The sequence below is a fragment of the Budorcas taxicolor genome, chromosome 9 (assembly GCF_023091745.1).
Source record: "Budorcas taxicolor isolate Tak-1 chromosome 9, Takin1.1, whole genome shotgun sequence".
NCBI lineage: Eukaryota > Metazoa > Chordata > Mammalia > Artiodactyla > Bovidae > Budorcas > Budorcas taxicolor.
In genome coordinates, this window is record NC_068918.1 from 58,914,587 (window position 1) to 58,934,573 (window position 19,987).

General features: G+C 36.3%; 1 protein-coding gene across 1 annotated transcript in view; it reads left to right on the forward strand.

Annotated features, from left to right (window-relative positions):
* The window catches only part of LAMA2 (laminin subunit alpha 2), a 677,618-nt gene that overhangs the window by 374,766 nt on the left and 282,865 nt on the right, over nucleotides 1–19,987 (forward strand). The window contains exons 15-17 of the mRNA XM_052645506.1: nucleotides 8,534–8,645; nucleotides 14,645–14,758; nucleotides 19,557–19,684. Coding sequence (XP_052501466.1) covers nucleotides 8,534–8,645; nucleotides 14,645–14,758; nucleotides 19,557–19,684 — 354 coding nt within the window. The remainder of the gene's footprint in view (nucleotides 1–8,533; nucleotides 8,646–14,644; nucleotides 14,759–19,556; nucleotides 19,685–19,987) is intronic.

Here is a 19,987-nt window from a genome sequence, read left to right on the forward strand (position 1 = left end):
TGGCTCTTCATCCATCATCTTATCTGTATTTCACTTTCATAATAATTAGAAAGAACCAGCTAGAACATTTGACAAATCTTTAACAGTTCATGCATCTCCGACAATACTTTATTATTACCAGCATTATGTATTTTAATGAATACAGCCTGTATCGAGAAAAGAAAATGACCATATTGAAAGAGGAAAAGGAATAAACCACAGACTTCTTCAAGAGTAACACTAAAAACTGTTAAACACATTAAAATCCCATTTAACAAATATCAGAACCTAATGAACATTGGGACTGCTCAGTGAATACTAATGTGGAATATTGCTGGGAAAGATGTTTGAGTGCTGAAATTTCTCATAGCTCAAAATGGTTGCATAGATTAAGGAGAGGACCATCTGTTGTTTCAAAGACAAATGAAAGTTGGTAGTTCACTGAAAATATTTTTGTTTGGTTCCATTTTAAATTGTTTCTTAATGTAGTCATTTACTTTCTTTCTATTTTAAAATGTTGCTATACTACAGTCCACGCTTAGTTGCTTCAACTGAAGTGTCCAGCGACCCCATTTACTGTAGTCCGCCAGGCTTCTCTGTCCATGAGATTTCCCAGGCAAGAATACTGGCGTGGGTTGCCTTTTCCTTCTCCTTGGATACTACAGTCCATAGGATCGCAAAGAGTCGGACATGACTGAAGTAACTTCAGTTCAGTACATTTCAGTCACTCAGTCGTGTCCGACTCTTTGCGACCCCATGGACTGCAGCATGCCAGGCTGACCTGTCCATCACCAACTCCCAGAGCTTACTCAAACTCATGTCCATTGAGTCAGTGATACCATCCAACCATCTCATCCTCTGTCGTCCCCTTCTCCTCCCACATTCAATCTTTCCCAGCATCAGGGTCTTTTCAAATGAATCAGTTCTTCACATCAGGTGATCAAAGAATCAGAGTTTCAGCTATAGCATCAGTCCTTCCACTGAATATTCAGGACTAATTTCCTTTCAGGTGGACTGCTTGGATCTCCTTGTGCTCCAAGGGACTCTCAAGAGTCTTTTCCAAAACCACAGTTCAAAAGCATCAATTCTTTGGCACTCAGCTTTCTTTATAGTCCAACTCTAACATCTATACATGACTACTGGAAAAACCAATGCTTTGACCAGACAGTTGGCACCACTTTATTGATAAAGTGATGTCTCTGCTTCTTAATATGCTGCCTAGGTTGGTCATAACTTTTCTTGCAAGGAGCAAGTGTCTTTGAATTTCATGGCTGTAGTTACCATCTACAGTGATTCTGGAGCCCCCAAAAATAAAGTCTGACACTGTTTCCCACTATTTCCCCATCTATTTGCCATGAAGTGATGGGACCAGATGCCATGACCTTAGTTTTCTGAATGCTGAGTTTTACACCAACATTTTCACTTTCCTCTTTCACTTTCATCAAGAGGCTCTTTAGTTCTTCTTCACTTTCTGCCACAAGTATATCATTTGCACATCTGAGGTTATTGATATTTCTCCCAACAATCTTGATTCCAGCTTGTGCTTCTTCCAGCCAAGTGTTTCTCATGATGACCTCTGCATATAAGTTAAATAAGCAGGGTGACAATATACAGCCTTAACATACTCCTTTTCCTATTTGGAACCAGTCTGTTGTTCCATGTCCAGTTCTAACTGTTGCTTCCTGGCCTGCATACAGGTTTCTCAGGAGGCAGGTCAAGTGGTCTGATATTCCTATCTCTTGAAAAATTTTCCAGTTTGTTGTGATCCACACAGGCAAAGGCTTTGGCATAGTTAATAAAGCAAAAGTAGGTGTTTTTCTGGGATTCTCTTATTTTTTGGTGATCCAGTGGATCTTGGCAATTTTGATCTCTGGTTCCTCTACTTTTTCTAAATCGAGCTTGAACATCTGGATGTTCACGATTCACATACTGTTAAAGCCTGGCTTGGAGAATTTTGAGCATTACTTTGCTAGTGTGTGAAAGGAATGCAATTGTGCAGTAGTTTGAGCATTCTTTGGCATTGCCTTTCTTTGGGGTTGAAATGAAAACTGACCTTTTCGAGTCCTCTGGCCACTCTTGAGTTTTCCAAATTTGCTGGCATATGCGGTGGCTGACTTTATTTTTCTAGGCTCCAAAATCACTGCAGATAATGATTGAAGCAATGAACTTAAAAGACGCTTACTCCTTGGAAGGAAAGTTATGACCAACCTAGACAGCATATTAAAAAGCAGAGACATTACTTTGCCAACAAATGTCTGTCTGTTCAAGGCTATGGTTTTTCCAGTGGTCATGAATGGATGTGAGAGTTGGACTATAAAGAAAGCTGAGCACCGAAGAATTGATGCTTTTGAACTGTGGTGTTGGAGAAGACTCTTGAGAGGCCCTTGGATTGCAAGGAGATCCAACCAGTCCATCCTAAAGGAGATCAGCCCTGGGTGCTCATTGGAGGGACTGATGCTGAAGCTGAAACTCCAATACTTTGGCCACCTCCTGAGAAGAGTTGACTCATTGGAAAAGACCCTGATGCTGGGAAAGATTGAGGGCAGGAAGAGAAGGGGACGACAGATGATGAGATGGTTGGATGGCATCACCAACTCTATGGACATGGGTTTGGGTGGACTCTGGCAGTTGGTGATGGACAGGGAGGCCTGGCATGCTGCAGTCCATGGAGTCACAAAGAGTCAGACACAACTGAGCAACTGAACTGAACTGAACAGGGTGCAGCACTTTCACAGCATCATCTTTTAGAATTCAAAATAGTTCAATTTAGTGTGCATGAATACTCTTTCTTAATTTTTTGTTTATTAATCTTATATTGATTGTCCTGGGACTATATCTATATACAGTTGACCAGGCTCCTGGTTAGTAAGCTGTGATAGTCTTTTATGTGATAATCAACTAGTATGCATGCATGCTAAGTCTCTTCCATTGTGTCTGCTTTGAGATCCCATGGACTGTAGCCCACCAGGCTCCTCTGTCCATGGGATTATCCAGGCAAGAATACTGGAGTGCTTTGGCAGGCCTTCCTCCAGGGGATCTTCTGTTTGTCTCTGGCATTGGCAGGTGGGTTCTTTGCACCACCTGGAAAGCCCAATCAACTAGTATTGTTGTTCAGCCACTAAGTCATGTCTGACTCTGCGACTCCATGAACTGCAGCATGCCAGGCTTCCCTGTCCTTTCACTAGCAACTAGTATCAGTCCGTCGGTCAGTCAGTTCAGTCGCTCAGTCGTGTCCGACTCTTTGTGACCCCATGAACTGCAGCACACCAGACATCCCTGTCCATCACCAATTCCCGGAGTTCCCTCAAACTCATGTCCATCGAGTCAGTGATGCCATCCAGCCATCTCATCAACTAGTATAGTAATCATGAAATCATCTAATTCTGAAATTAAAGTGATCAGAAATACAAGTTTGTCATGTGACAGTCCATTAGTTGCAGGCAATTAGATGTCACAGTAAATTCAGATGAGTTCTGTCCTTTGGCCTCAAGTCCTAATGGTAACAGTTTTCAATTTATCTTTTTTGTTAGATCAAATAAGTAATTTTTCTTTCATTTGTCTGATTTTATTCATCTAAATATGGATGTTAAACTTCAGTGTATTGTTTTGGAGTATGTTACTCACTACTCGTAATATAATTTCATTCCATTACTCTATCCATTTATTTATTCATTTATCATGTGTTTTTAGTCTTATATCCATCCATTTATCCATCTATCTCTTTGTCAACCCACTATTCATCTATCCCTCTATCCATCCATAGATTCATCCATCCAATAAAAATGTGTTGAGTGTGTATTGAGGTGATCAGGCTAGGTTTAGAGATGACACATCAGAATCTCTTTTCTTAATAACTAGCTTTAAACTCATGTTAACATAAGCAAGTAGTATTTTTATTTTAGTAACTCTTGCAAACCTTATGTTATATTAAGAATTGCCACATTTAGAAATTCCACTCCTAGATATATACCCCAAAGAATTAAAAATGGGTACTCAAAAAGACTTATACACAAATGTTTATAGCAGTATATTTACAATAGTCAAAGAGAAATAATAGTCAAACATCCATCAACAGATGAATGGATAAAGAAAATGTGGTATATTCATACCACAATAATGGAATATTGGGCTTCCCTTGTGGTTCAGACAGTAAAGTATCTGCCTGCAATGTGGGAGACACAGGTTCAACAGCTGGGTTGGGAAGATCCCCTGGAGAAGGAAATGGCAACCCACCCCAGTACTCTTGCTAGAAGTCCCATGGACACAGGAACCTGGTAGGCTACAGTCCATGGGGTCACAAAGAGTCAAACTGTATCTATATATATAGATATAGTCCCAGGACAATCAATATAAGATTAATAAACAAAAAATCAAGAAAGAGTATGCATGCTAAAGACTGAGTGGCTTTAAAATATTGCTACCATAAAAATAAATGAAATATTGATATGTCCTACAACATAGATGAACTTTGAAAACTCTATGCTAACAGAAGTCAGACACGAAAGTCGTATATTATATACGTCCATTTGTATGAAACATCTAGAATAGGTAAATCCATGGAGACAGAAGCAGCTTCATGGTTGACAGGAATTGAGGAAATGGTGGAATCGAGTGTGACTGCTTGATAGACACAGGGTTTTATTGTGGAGGAGGAAGGGGGAGCTAATGAAAATGTCTAGAACCAGAGATGGTAGTTGTACAACACTGTGAATGTATTAAATAACACCTTAAAGTGATAATGTTATGTGAAATTCATCTCGATTAAAAAATAGTGCCAGTGACACTTTATATACAAGTTTATTTGGTGGGAGAAAAATGACTGAAAATTTGTTTAAAACTCTATGTAACCCAAATGCTGTAAAACAGTGATTTTTAATGCTTGCCATTTAGAACCTTCTGCCAAGCTGTGTAAATTGTGCCCCCAGAGAAGAAAGCATCCAAAAAATGGTGTCAAATGAGTCAATCTGTAGGTAAATATAATTCGCTTGTCTTTAGACAATGCCAACTAGCACCCAGCACCTACAGCATTCCCATCCAAATGTCTGTTTTCTACAATTTCAAGATGATTTTCCTTTTCTACTTCTCAATTATGGATGAACTTATACATGTTCCAAGTCTGTTTGCTGTTGTTAGTGGCTCAGTCGTGTCCGACTCTTTATGACCCCTTGGACTGTAGCCCACCAGGCTCCTCTGTCCATGGGATTCTCCAGGCAAGTGGGTCATCACTTCCTTTTCCAGGGGACCTTCCTGTAGTTTATTCATGTAGTCATTTGGATTCAATTTCAACAGTGAATGTATGTTAATAAAATGCCTAGCTTTTTATGACCACATACATCAGTTAGGTACTATATCAAGAATTTTGCATTCATTATTTTATTTAATCCTTTAATCAATTCATTATGTTTGGACTCTTGTATTATCTCTGTTACACAGATGACAGTATTGAGGCCTAGAGATATTAAGTCATTTCTTCCACAATATGGGACTGGTAAGATCTCCAGAGAGTCCCTTCTAGGGATCAAACCCGAGTCTCCCTCATTGCAGGCACATTCTTTACCACCTGAACCACCAGGGAAGCCCCTATCAAGCTTCTAGAATTAGGAAAATCAGGATGAAAGCAGAGATTTTAGAAACTTGTTGCCAGAAAACTTGTAGCTTAAAGATTGTCACTTTTGAAGATACATTCAATGAGCCTATTAACTTTGTTCTCTGGCTTGATTACAACATAGATTCTCAAACTGGCAAGGTCTTTGGTAATTGTGAATCATCAATCAATAAAAATCTACCACCACTCTTAAGGAAGCAACTAAAAATGCATGTCCTAGCAAGAGTCATTGTATCTTTTTTATAGTTAAATAATGGCATATTAGATGTTATGGAGATCTATCAATTATTTTATAAAGCAATAATTATCTATGAATCAAGAGCAGTCATTTAATTTTGTGCTCTTAGAGTTGATTTAAAATGTATTTTAATACATTAAAATGACAAAAATCTAGCTTAGGTCATAGAAATTTTATTCTTTTGTATTTTGATCCTATTTCAACAGTCAATGTATATTAATAAAATACCTAGCATTTTATAACCACATACATGAGTTAGGTACTACATCAACAACTTTGCATTCATTCTTTCATTTAATCCTTTAATCAATTCATTATGCATGGACTCTTGTATTATCTCTGATACATAGATGAAAATTGAGGCCTAGAGATGTTAAGTCATTTCTCCCAGGCTATGGGACTGGTAAATGTCAGAGACAGCATGTGAATCTTGATCTCTCTGGCTCTTGAGCTTGTTTTCTTAACAATGAAGAGTTTGTATTTTCTTTTTTTAAAAAAAGTGAAAAGCCAATAAGACATCGATGACATTTATTTAAATTGTGAATGTATATTGGTTGCATATTTTGGAAGAAATACATACACACAATGTACATATATACCATTTTATGTAATTGCAGTTTCAATTTGGCCAAATCAGCTCTTTCTCAAAACAATGAGTGATACCAAATCTCTCTGCTAAAATCACCAGATCTGTACAGAAGTACCAGTAAAATGAAACTCATAAATATAGAAAGCAGTGAATTTAATTTAGGCCTAAAACAATTTAGGAAAATAGATCTAACTAATCCTGAAAGATTAGATGCTTTGAAAGTGCTGCACTCAATATGCCAGCAAATCTGGAAAACTCATCAGTGGCCACAGGACTGGAAAAGGTCAGTTTTCATTCCAATCCCAAAGAAAGGCAATGCCAAAGAATGCTAAAACTGCCGCACAGTTGCACTCATCTCACATGCTAGTAAAGTAATGCTCAAAATTCTCCAAGCCAGGCTTCAGCAATATGTGAACTGTGACTTCCAGATGTTCAAGCTGGTTTTAGAAAAGGCAGAGGAACCAGAGATCAAATTACCAACGTCTGCTGGATCATGGAAAAAGGAAGAGAGTTCCAGAAAAACATATATTTCTGCTTTATTGACTATGCCAAAGCCTTTGACTGTGTGGATCACAAGCAACTGTGGAAAATTCTGAAAGAGATGGGAATACCAGACCACCTGACCTGCCTCTTGAGAAACCTGTATGCAGGTCAGGAAGCATCAGTTAGAACTGGACATGGAACAACAGACTGGTTCCAAATAGGAAAAGGAGTATGTCAAGGCTGTATATTGTCATCCTGCTTATCTAACTGATATGCAGAGTACATCATGAGAAACTCTGGGCTGGAAGAAGCACAAGCTGTAATCAAGATTGCCAGGAGAAATATCAATACCCTCAGATATGTAGATGACACCACCCTATGACAGAAAGTGAAGAGGAACTAAAACTCTTGATGAAAGTGAAAGAGGAGAGTGAAAAAGTTGGCTTAAAGCTCAACATTCAGAAAACGAAGATCATGGCATCTGATGGAAAATAGATGGGGAAACAGTGGAAACTCTCAGATTTTATTTTGGGGGCTCCAAAATCACTGTAGATGGTGATTGAAGCCATGAAATTAAGACGCTTACTCCTTGGAAGGAAAGTTATGACCAACCTAGATAGCATATTAAAAAGCAGAGACATTACTTTGCCAACAAAGGTCCATCTAGTCAAGGCTATGGTTTTTCCAGTGGTCATGTATGGATGTGAGTGTTGGACTGTGAAGAAAGCTGAGCACCAAAGAATTGATGTTTTTGAACTGTGATGTTGGATAAGACTCTTGAGAGTCCCTTGGACTGCAAGGAGATCCAACCAGTCCATTCTGAAGGAGATCAGCCTTGGGATTTCTTTGGAAGGAATGATGCTAAAGCTGAAACTCCAGTACTTTGGCCACCTCATGCGAAGAGTTGATTCATTGGAAAAGACTCTGATGCTGGGAGGGATTGGAGGCAGGAGGAGAAGGGGACGAGAGAGGATGAGATGGCTGGATGGCATCACGGACTCGATGGACGTGAGTCTGAGTGAACTCCGGGAGTTGGTGATGGACAGGGAGGCCTGGCGTGCTGCGATTCATGGGGTTGCAAAGAGTCGGACATGACTGAGTGACTGAACTGAACTGAACTGAATATAACAACATTTGATAAAGTTTCACTTTTACCTGTTAATATGCAGATTTATTTCTGAGAAAAGGCAACAAAAATAATTTACTTCTTTTCTTTTGCTTTCATTTTTGTTTGAAGTTAAAAGATTGGACTGAATATTGTGTCCCTCTGCTTTTTTAGTTTAATAATTAAAAATAAGTCAGTCATATGAATATTTCCTGTTTTAAAAACTCCTTCAACTATGATTTTAAATTATCTCAAAAAAAATAGGGAAAACATATAGCCAAAAACCAAGAAATGAGCAAGAATGGTCTTATATCTTTTCAGAATTTGATTGTGGTACTGTTTGTGAACACTTTTAACTAGGCTGATTTTGCCTAATATGATGAATGACCAGGACTTCAAGTTATATTCATTTGCCTTCTTTCTCGTCATAAACAAGTGCTTATATTTACATCATTGTTCCTATACTGTTCCTCAAGAGATGTAACACCTAGGAGCTTGTTTACTTATGTACCATCTCTTTTTCCTTCTGCTCAGGCTGAGCTCTGTTGACCTTGAATCTGCAGTCCCCTATCCTACTGACGGAAGCTTTGCAACAGCTGTGGAAGTTTGTCAATGTCCACCAGGGTATTCTGGCTCCTCCTGTGAAGTAAGTTTGCAAGAATATAGCTTCGATGCATTCTAAGTTCTTTCAGCATTAACTATTAAACTATTTTAAAATGAATTTAGTTTTTTCATCAAGGATTGCACAAATGATAGTGTCTTACTACTTGAAGAACTTCAATGTCTGCCAGAAGTTATAACTGTCAAATAGAGTGTTACTCATATGGTGTCATCTTGAAATCATATTTTTCCTTATGACATAATAGCTAAAATCTAATGCTTTTGGAGGTTTTTGTTTTCTCTTTAATCTGTTGATAAAATGGGATGAATGATGGTGGAATACTATTTCAATATATTTCTCCTTCATTTCCACCTGAGTGCTTGAGAGGAATTTAGCACTGTTTCTTTTCTTTTTCACTTTCTCCATTTTTTTAATCCTATGTACCACATTCTTTCTCTACTTTATTCCTAAGAATACAACCAATTCACAGTCATCTGAAGGACTCAATCTTTAAAATGTCAAGAACATAATATATGGAAGAAATACCTTGATTCGGAAAATTTTCTACAGGTCTTTGATTTGTTTAGCACCTAAAGTTTGAGATATTTATTGTTGTCTCAGTATTCTAGATTAATGTTCCTTCCTTAATATTGCAATGTGTCCTTCTAAGGTAGTAATTTTTATTTACTTTTATGTATGTTGTAGGTGGTTTGAAAATTGATTTTACTTGAAATCTGCTCAAAAAATGTAAGCACCACTTCCCTGATAGAGGGCATGGCTTCGTATAAATAGGAGCTTAAATTCTTTAAAAATGGTGCCTTTAAGGAATCATCTGAGTGTACCAAGATGTTCCACTTCAGCACACTACCCCATTAAGCCATTTACAGAAATACCCTAGGCCTTGCTTTTCAGTTCTCTTATACTTTAAAATAATGCATGCTTCCAGAAGATACACAGGGCTTAGAGTCATATTCATGTCAGATGTGTTTTTTTTTTTAACTGAGCTTGTATTCACCTATCTAAAAATAAAACTAAATATAATTCGCCGTCACTTTTTAAAAATTCATACAGAGAATACAGAAATAATAATGGAAATAAGTTAGCTCTGTCAACCCAAATTTGATTTCACATATAAAATATATTTTGTATTTGATGAAACATATTCTTTGATTAAGAACCTAGTAGTTTTTATTTCAAACCAGAAAGCTCTCTTTGAACCTCTAAGTTTTTATTTCAACTGAAATAAACTACTCTTATTATATTCTTGCTTTCACACTTATCCCCACTTTGGTGATTCTCAGTACTCTTCATCATCTTCTATACAAATTTCAAATGCCCATTGAATCTGAAATTGTCTGTATTAGAATCATTTCATGGCTATGCATTTCATTTCTTCTTTTCTTTCACCAAAACATTTATTGAGAATCTTTGGTAAATTCTGCCCTAGATGCTGAAGGGGATTATCAAGGTTACGTCACAATCCTTGTTCTTACAGAGCTAACAGTCCGTTAGTCAGACAGAACACATACTTATGATAAATAGGATCATGGCCCTATAGAATTAAGGCACCAATAAGTGGTACAGGACATGAGTGCAATAATCTTTCAAAGATGTGATCAGTTCCAGTGGAGAGAGATGTCACAGAAAATGTCCTGGGGTAGAAAAATCTCGACTTGGAAATGAAATAATGGTAACAATTAGGTAGGAAGAGAGAAGCAAGTGGGTGTGGAAGAGTCAGAACAAAGAAACAGAAGAAGGATAAGAAAAGCTTCCTGTGCTTCTCACACAATAATGGATAAATAAAGTTACCTTGGAATCCGGAAAAGAAATTAATCGAATCAGAAGACAAGGAACTCTGAAACTCTGGAGTTTCTCTCAGGCTTCTTTATTTCTTCTACTCTCTGATAATCCTTTCTTTTCTTTATTGAAGCTTCCTGTCCCTTAGCTCACTATTATCTATCCATCTTTTCCTAATTTCATTTGTTTTTTTACTGAGTTTGAAAGGGCAGACATTCTAGTTTTGTTACCACTGATATTCCCAAATCCTTTAAAAGCTGAGTAAACTCCAAACACCATTGTTGTTACTGTTCAGTCCCTGAGTTATGTCTATCTCTTTGCGACCCCATGGACTGCAGCACACCAGGCTTTCCCTCACTGTCTCCTGGAGTTTGCTGATTCATGCCATCCAGCCATCTCAGCCTCTGTTGCCTCCTCCTCTTGCCCTCAATTTTTCCCAGCATCAGGGTCTTTTCTAGCGAGTTGGCTCTGCACATCAGGTGGCCTAAGTATTAACATCTTAATTCTAGCTTGCCTAAAACAGATTATATGATTTCATGATAAATCATTCTTTTCTGTTTTCTTTGGAGCTATAAATGTTGATCCAGAATTTTTAAATCATTTCTACTTTTTATAAATCCCTACACATTTTATTTTTCAAATATTTCCATACTTTCCTAGAATTGTCATAGTTCATTTCACTTAACAAGTGGGACAGATGAAGTAAAAGCAAAGTTAGGTACTAAAAAAGTGTTTTAATTAAAATCTCAGTTTCCTCTTCTACATGATGGAAATATTAACTACTTCATGGAAGCATTCACACTTTCATTTTAGCTAACAGGTATTGATGACCATGCATTCTGAGATGATCAAAACTCTTGATGTGGATGGTAATGTGATGAACAATACACATACAGTCTATGACCTCAAGGACATTACATTTGATGGTAGACTAGACTATATGCCAGAAAGAAAATTTAAATAAATATGATAAATTCCATGAAGACAACAAGCAGGGGGCCTTGATAGAGGTTCTGAGAACAGGTGTAGGAAGATGAGATGGAAGGGACTATATTATGAGAGGTTGTTGGGAAGACTGTCTAAGGTGGTAGCATCTAAACTGAGCTCTAGGGTCTTCTTAGGTAAAGAGAACCAATGAGGAAGTGAAACACAGTTTGGAATCTGCAAGGACCTGAAAGAAGGCACGTATGGCTGGAGCTTAATAAGCAAGGGGAGCATAGCACAAGACATGCCTGGAGGAGCCAAACCACTCAGAGCTTTGCATGCATGATTAAAAATTTGTAGTATTATTCTAAATGCAATGGAAAGAAAACTTTTCTGCTCCTGCTGCCCAGTCATGTCTGACTCTCTGCAACCCCATGAACTAGGCCAATAGGCTCCTCTGTCCATGAAGTTTTCCAGGCAAGAAGACTGGAGTGGGTCGCCATTTGATACGAAACCATGATCTGAGTTAAAATTTTTTTTAAAGTCATTATAACTACAGTGTGTAGTACATGCTGTACATGGCAGGGATGGCAGGAAATAAAATAGTTAATATGCTATTTTGTTAGAAAGTAATGATGATAGTGGTTTGTTAGGATAATGGCAGAGGATGTGAAAAGACATGTTGTTTATTTTAAATAGATTCTGTTAGTAGAACCAATCAGTCTTACTGATAGACATGCCACGGGAACATTGAAAGTAACAATGGTTTTGAGAATGAGTCAGATGTCAAGTTTGAGCAGCTGAATGTGGTGCCATTTACTTATCTGAGGAAAACTGTGGGAAGGAACACCTGTGATGGGGATGATAAAATCAACAATCCATTTTAGAAATATTAGGTTTGAAAGAGCTATGAAGTATATTGTCAGTGTCCAGTTAGAATATGTAGGTCTTGACCTCAGAATATCTGTCTGGTCTAGAGGTATGTATTTGGAAGAAATCATCAACTAGACAGCTGAATAAAATTACCTGGGAGCAAGTGTGGAGGAAAAAAGAGAAAATGACTAAGCCCCCAAGAGCTCCTGACCATGAGAAGGGAGTTGAAGCAGAGGAGACAGCAAAGAGATGGGCAGAAACCTGGGACTGTGGTATCACGAAAGCTGTGAGAAGAGGGCTTTTGAGGGAGATAGGAATCAACTAAACCATAGCTTGATGAGAGATCAAATAAAATGTTAATTGTAGAATCATTCATTTGATTTGGTTCCCTGGAACTCAGTGGCATGGACAAGAGCAGTTTTAACCCAGTGATTATGGCACAAGACAGATTAGGATGGAGTGAACCATTGAAGGGAAGTGAGAAAGAAAAGATATTTTAGAGCAGTCTTACCTAAAAGAAAAAAATAGGTAGGTAACTGAAAGTTATGGGATATTAAGAGAGTATTTTTGTCTTTTTTTTCTGTTAGCTAATTTTTTACAGAGATACAAGTCATATTTCCAAGCTGATAGTAATGATCTAAGAGAAAGGAAAGCTATTATTGATGCAGCACTGAGTGGGTATATTGGGAAAACAATTACAAGTGGGGTGATAATCCTTTGAGAGTATAAGAAATTCTGCATGCCTCATCCCCATTGTTCCAGACGGAAATATGACTAATGGAAATATGGGCTTGTGCTTGCGTACTTGGTAGTGGAAAGATAGTTTCCACTGCCTTCAATATTCTCGTGACTAATGAGATGAAATCACTGGCTAAGAGAGAGGTGTAAAGAGTTGGGAAATTTAAAGAGGATGTAGGAAAGGTAATATATTTGCAGATATATATGTGTGTATATATATGCCTTGTTTTATATATATATATATATATACACCTTATATATTATATATATACCTGTATATAATATATATCTTATTAATGACAATTCTATGAATATTTTTCCTCAAAACAGTAAGTCAATTCTCTCCCTACTATCAACACCCTTAATATCTACTCCCTTCTGAATATATGGCTTCACCAGTTTTTAGAAATATATATTACATTACAAAATCTATTCTATAATGAGTCTAGGGTGATAATATTTTTAATGATAAAAAATTATTAGAAAGGGTTACAAAATTGACACCTTCTTTTCTATACTGCCCAAATTAAGAAAGTTGCTTTTGTTTTCCTTTAGGATATAAAGTATCAGATCATCCTTTTTCTGTATCTTTGCTATTGATGTTCAAATTTAAGAATCCTCATATCCTGAGGCAGAAGGAACATTTCCAACAATACACAGCACAATTCTATATTCTTTATTGCCTCAGTGGTTTCTCTCTTATTTCCACTCTCAGCTAGGAAAAAAAGGCCTTTCCATGATATACTGTGTTGTAGTTAACCATCCAGAAATACAGTACATAACCCACAAAATGCAGTTTTAACTTGAGGGAGATCATAAGCTCCTACAGGGCAGCAGTGTTTGCCCCCTTTATTTTGTACCCTGTCCAGCTGATAGTGACCCCCACAGAAGGGATGCTTAAACATGACAGCGAACTGAAAGCCAGCACTGACACACAGATACTCTGTGACCCAAATATCCTTTTTCTAATCAGAATTCTATTTTTGTATGAGAAAGTGTTTTACACTTTAAAAAGGAATGATGGATATAACTAGAGTTCTAGTAGAATAAAACCATAAAATAAAATATCTAAGGAATGTATGGTAAATAAGTCATAAACGATTTTGTGTAAATTTGAGAAAGTATAATAGGATGGAGGAAGTTGAGAATGAGAAGTATAAATTATATATGTGCAGAAGTCAGCCATGTAGGTGATCAAATGCAAGATGAGCGCTACCTTTTTTCCAGCTGATTGCAAAGATTTTCTGAAAGTGACAGAGTTAAGGGCAGTTTGCATGTGAGAAAGAGAAGACATTCCAGAGAATCTACAGTCCTTGGACAAGACATTAAATGCTCTAGTAGGCTAAGGTTCTGAAGAGTCCCTTTATGTTGGCTGCTTTTTTCCAATACTTTTTCTTCCGTTTTCTTGTCTGTGCTTTTTACTTTGAAACTGTCATGGTTCAATTCTTTATATCTCTGCTTTATTTTGCTATTTCAGAAGAGTCATCAAGTTAATGCTTCCTCTAATCTCATACCTGCCAATAACACTAAGGTCAGTACGAAGCCTCTGTGTCAGGAGGAATAGCTCTGGTAGCCATATTTCCATAATGGCAACACTTTGACATGGACATTTGCTGGGTTTGCTACCTAAATATGTTTATCTGCTGAAGACAAAAGTAAGCTTTAAAAAAAAAAATCCCTGAGACTAACTTGAGACCATATTTTCCTTTCAGTCTTGTTGGCCTAGGCACAGACGAGTTAATGGCACTATTTTGGGTGGCATCTGTGAACCCTGTCAGTGCTTTGGTCACGCGGAATCCTGTGATGATATCACTGGAGAATGCCTGGTAAGTGCTTTCTCCATTGGCGTTGCTGACTGACAGGGCTGAAATCAGCTCAATAAGCCCTGCAACTCAATTACTACCTTCGGGACCTTAAACACTTGAGTCAAGAAGGGATTTGACGTCTATCTTTATATTGAACTGAGTTGGAAGCTGAGAAGTTTCTTTCATATGTGGTCTTCCTGACTGATAAGCATTAGAAAGTGTTTACTCACGTTAGTCTAAGGATTGAATTAAGATCAGATATATCATAATAAAACATAACTAATGACTGGGATACATATCTGCCACAAATATATATGGTTTCAACCCCTTATGTAATTCTACCCAAAAATTGACTGCATTTCTGTAACAGGAAATGATTTGTAACCCCATAATATGAAAAGTATAAAATATAGCCTTTGTAATAGGCATGATTACACTTTTTTATCATTTTGAAAATGAGGGCATACTACATTCTTTTTTATTGGAAAATTTCAGCATTTAACTAAATTCAAAACATTGTGTGTAAATTAAAAATAATAAATATGTGCAACACATATTCACCAGAGCTGCTTACTCCTCGACTATTACGTCAATAAAGTAACCAGAAAAAAAGCTCTACAGAGGGTGAAGCACTTTCCATCCTGCTAAGAAGCTTTTGGATTGGAGATTACGCTGAATAGACCATTCTGATTAACTCAAGGGCATGTTAGTTTTATATTGTCTGATATGACATGAAGCTTGAAACAACACTTCTCATTTCATTAATCTTGCAGGAACACAATTTGAAATGGTGCCAATTTGGGAGGATATCATATTCTCATTTCCCTGTAGAATTTAAGGCAGCCTCTGTTATCTGTATTTCTTAATGTTCTCTCTCTCTTGCTCATTCTTCCCCTTCCCCTACCCTTTTTCTTCCATTTAAAAGCTTCTGGGAAAAATCCAAAATGAAAATTCGGGCTTTTGTTTCAATGTGATTTGACATTTAGTTTTATTGATGCTCTTTCTGTTTTCTCTATAGAAGATTTTGTTTAATTGCATTGCGGGATAAAGCATGATAGCCTTAATTTGTGGATCAGTAGATTTTTCAAATGGCATTGTTATGAACAGAAAGACTAAGTGATTTTCATTTTAATTATACAATAAGTCTTTTAAAATGTACCGTGGGAAAAATATTGAGTTACTTTTAAACAAATATTCAGCCCAAAACAGATATAGATTTGTTTTCAGTTCAGTTCAGTTGCTCAGTCATGTCCGAATCTTTGAGACCCCATGAAACGCAGCACGCCAGGCCTCCCTGTCCATCACCAACTCCCAGAGTTCACTCAAACTCATGTCCATCGAGTCAGTGATGCCATCCAGCCATCTCATCCTCTGTCGTCCCCTTCTCCTCCTGCCCCCAATCCCTCCAAGCATCAGAGTCTTTTCCAATGAGTCAACTCTTCGCATGAGGTGGCCAAAGTACTGGAGTTTCAGCTTTAGCATCATTCCTTCCAATGAACACCCAGGACTGATCTCCTTCAGAACGGACTGGTTGGATCTCCTTGCAGTCCAAGGGCCTCTCAAGAGTCTTCTCCAACACCACAGTTCAAACGCATCAATTCTTTGGCCCTTAGCTTTCTTCACAGTCCAACTCTCACATCCATACATGACCACTGGAAAACCCATAGCCTCGACTAGACAGACCTTTGTTGGCAAAGTAATGTCTTTGCTTTTCAATATGCTATCTAGTTTGGTCATAACTGTTTTACTTAAACCTAAAAAGACAAAAATTAATATTTCATGATAACAGACTCATAATGCTTCCCACAGCAATATTTCATGCTGCATTCATTAAGATTAAGTCTAAAATCATGCTATTAGTCCATTTGGTTATAGGATATTTCAAAGAATGAAAGCCCATTGTTTTAGAGTAAGATAGTTTTATCCAGCATAATTTCGGAGGGAAGAAGTGAGGGGAATCAGTGTTTATCTGAGACCTTCTACTAATGAACTCTAGTTTATTGAATTTGTTTCATGGACAAGGAGATAGGAGGCTACTTCAAATAAACAAGGGATCTTAGGGAAGCAACAGAGACCTTAATGATTGACCTTAATGACCTTAATCTGGTGTGTTTTCTGAATTTTCCATTGTAGCTGATAAATAGATAATAATGTAAGATTTTTCTGGAGACTTCCAAATGCTCTATTTGAAATGATACTGATAACTAAATGCTGCTGTCCCATTTTGAGCATATTAATTCTAACATGATCCACAACGATAAAAATATTTAAGTGCTGCACATCAAAAGCAATCTGACCATTCAGTTGCTCTACATTTAGCTTCTTTTTAAAAAATTATTTATGCTTTCCCTCCTAGCATTACATTAAACAAAAAATTTTGAAACTTTCCCAGATAAGCTACATTTTAGTTAGTTTGGGCTTTGAAATCTAGTTAGAAATAAATTGAAATATTTTTTGATATCAGACCAAAATCCAGACCTCTTTTATAGTGTGGACCTATATTGAAAGATCAGTTTGACTTGAAGTACTTATGAAGTGACCTAAGCCTGGTGGGCTGATGTCTATGGGGTCAGACACGACTGAACTGACTTAGCAGCAAGAAACAGTCAAGTCACATGGGAAGATTGCATACTTACTCCTTGTCATTGTTCTTGTGATAAGTGATGTGAGAAGACATTTGGAGAGCACTTTGGAGCAGGATACCTATAAAAATCACCAGCCCATCAGAGTGAACCTTTCATCTTTTTTTCAGTTTGAGTTTCCATTGTATTGTTGTCTATTACTGTTTTATGGTTTCAATTACAAAAACAGTTGAGTTTTAAGATTAGTTTTATTATCTCCATTCAGTGACATATGACATTAGGAAATGCAAGAAATACGTTATTTTTCTTCCAAATTAGTAAAGCAAATCAGGGTCTCTGAGTTGTACAAGATTTTCAGTTGAGTTTTAGAAAAACCATTTTCAACATGGTTAAAACATAATCAGTTTTATGATCTTGTTTTTTAAAGTCCCTAAATCTTTGAAGATATAATTTTGATTGCGTCAGTATAACAATATACAAAGAATATTGCAACAAACATACTATTTTTTTTAGTAAGAGCCAACTTTAGTTAAACTTGAAAACTGAAAGGAACTAATATGAAGATGAAATCAAAGAGGAAAGCCTTTCATCAGATTGATCCATGTTTGGCAACTTCCTACCAGATGTGCTGTTATTTAGACAAGTGTTGATAATAAAGTTAACATCTTTGCTACTTTGATAGAAGGTTGATAAATAAATTTGAGAATTTTACATACCTTAAGGAAAAACCTATTTTCAAGTATTAACAGATACTAAAGAATCACCTATTCACTTGTACTTCAAACTGTCATAGGATTTCAGAACTTGAAAGCTGCATATATTATGGGTGTCAGCTCTCACATTTTACAGAATGTAAGCATTTGATTCAGATTTAAATTATTGGATTCCATTTCATATCTTCTATTCAGTAATCTGTCCCTCTCCCCAAGGAATTTGACCAACTGTTTTCTGAAATGTTATTTATGTGGTTTTAAATTAAATATATTTATTAAATGTAATTAAAATAGAACTTAAAATATATTGGAATAACTCAGAACTTTCATTAAATCAAACTGGCTCTCCCATTGGTCATCAAGGTTAATAAATTTTTACTTTATGCTTAAAATGAATTTATATTTTGGCTGTTAGCTATTTCCTTTACATATTTCGTTATTGATAAAATTAAAGGTCTTATACTCCAAACTCTGATGAACTCTTTTGAAATGAGAAAAAATAGAATTTTATATGCTTGTAAGATTAAAAATATATTTGTCACAATAAATCTATGCTGTATGATATTTAATAGGCATTATATACATTTTATTGTATTACAGGAGTTTGGAAAAGTTATGTCTACACAATGCCAAAACATCATACAAATTGATCAAATTGTGCTATTGAAAACTATAGACAATTTCATTCATTAATTGATTGTTCACCTTTACCAGTCTTGATGAATTTTGTGAACACTAAGTTGATAAATCTACTTTAATTAATATGAAGAAATCAAGATATAAATTACTTTATTTTGATTTTCTCTATTTTTAAAAAGTACATGTTTCCAGAAAATACTAATTGATGGAAAATGCTGTTTTATTTTAAAAACCAGTGTCTGAGGGAAATTGTTACATGCCTTGTGGTTTTACTATTTATTAGTATACATTTAAAAATTTCTCAGTCTTCCCATCTTTTAATCATGAGTCAAGCAAGGCCCTCACAACTGTAATACATTAGTGCATTGTCCACATCATCAGAGCATACTGAGGTCCAGATTAATCTCAGATGTAGGAAGGCTATAGTCTCAGAGGATTTGTATGATTAGCCACAGTTCTCATTAAATCAGCAGTTTTAAGTTGAACAATTAATTTTTACCTAAATCAGGTACAATTTCCATCAAACATATGTCATTTAGTCTCTGTAGAATCTAAATGTATGTTACTACACATACTCACACATATTTCTTTAAGAAAAAAATGAAAACAAAAAAAAGAAAATATGATTTACATAATGAAAAAACTTTATAGTGAATTTCAGTCGTCTTTTTGTTAAGTATGCATATGCTGAAAGTAGCATGTAGTTTATAAGCTAGAAATTAAATTAACTTTCAATGCTATTTCACAGCTGTAAAATTGACCATTTTATGTGGGAAATTACTCTTCCTGGTGGGGAACAGACTAATGATTCTGTAGACCTATTTTTGGTAATGCATTGATGCTAGAGACTGGAATAATAAACTCTGATGTGCACTTCTTCCTCAGAATTGTAAGGATCACACTGATGGCCCATATTGCAATAAATGTCTTCCTGGTTTCTATGGTGATCCTACTAAAGGAACCTCTGACGACTGTCAGCCCTGTGCCTGTCCACTCAATAGCCCATCCAATAAGTGAGTAACAAACTTACCTCTTTCCAGAGTTGGGAATCTGGTTCTGCAAGTGTATTTTTGATATAGAATTTACCCTTTCTCTTGTCACACATAAATAAATAATAAAGATGTGCATAAATTTATCAGGAAGATAATATGAATTTTTCTAAATATAAAATATTTAAAGCTGTGGCTGTTTATTCCATGAAATTTTTAATATTTTTAGCTCTAGTTTTGGGGATTTAGTATCTAAGAGATAGAACTCAAATATAATTTCTAAACCAACTCCAAAGAACAGACATATATTTTACAAACTTTGACACA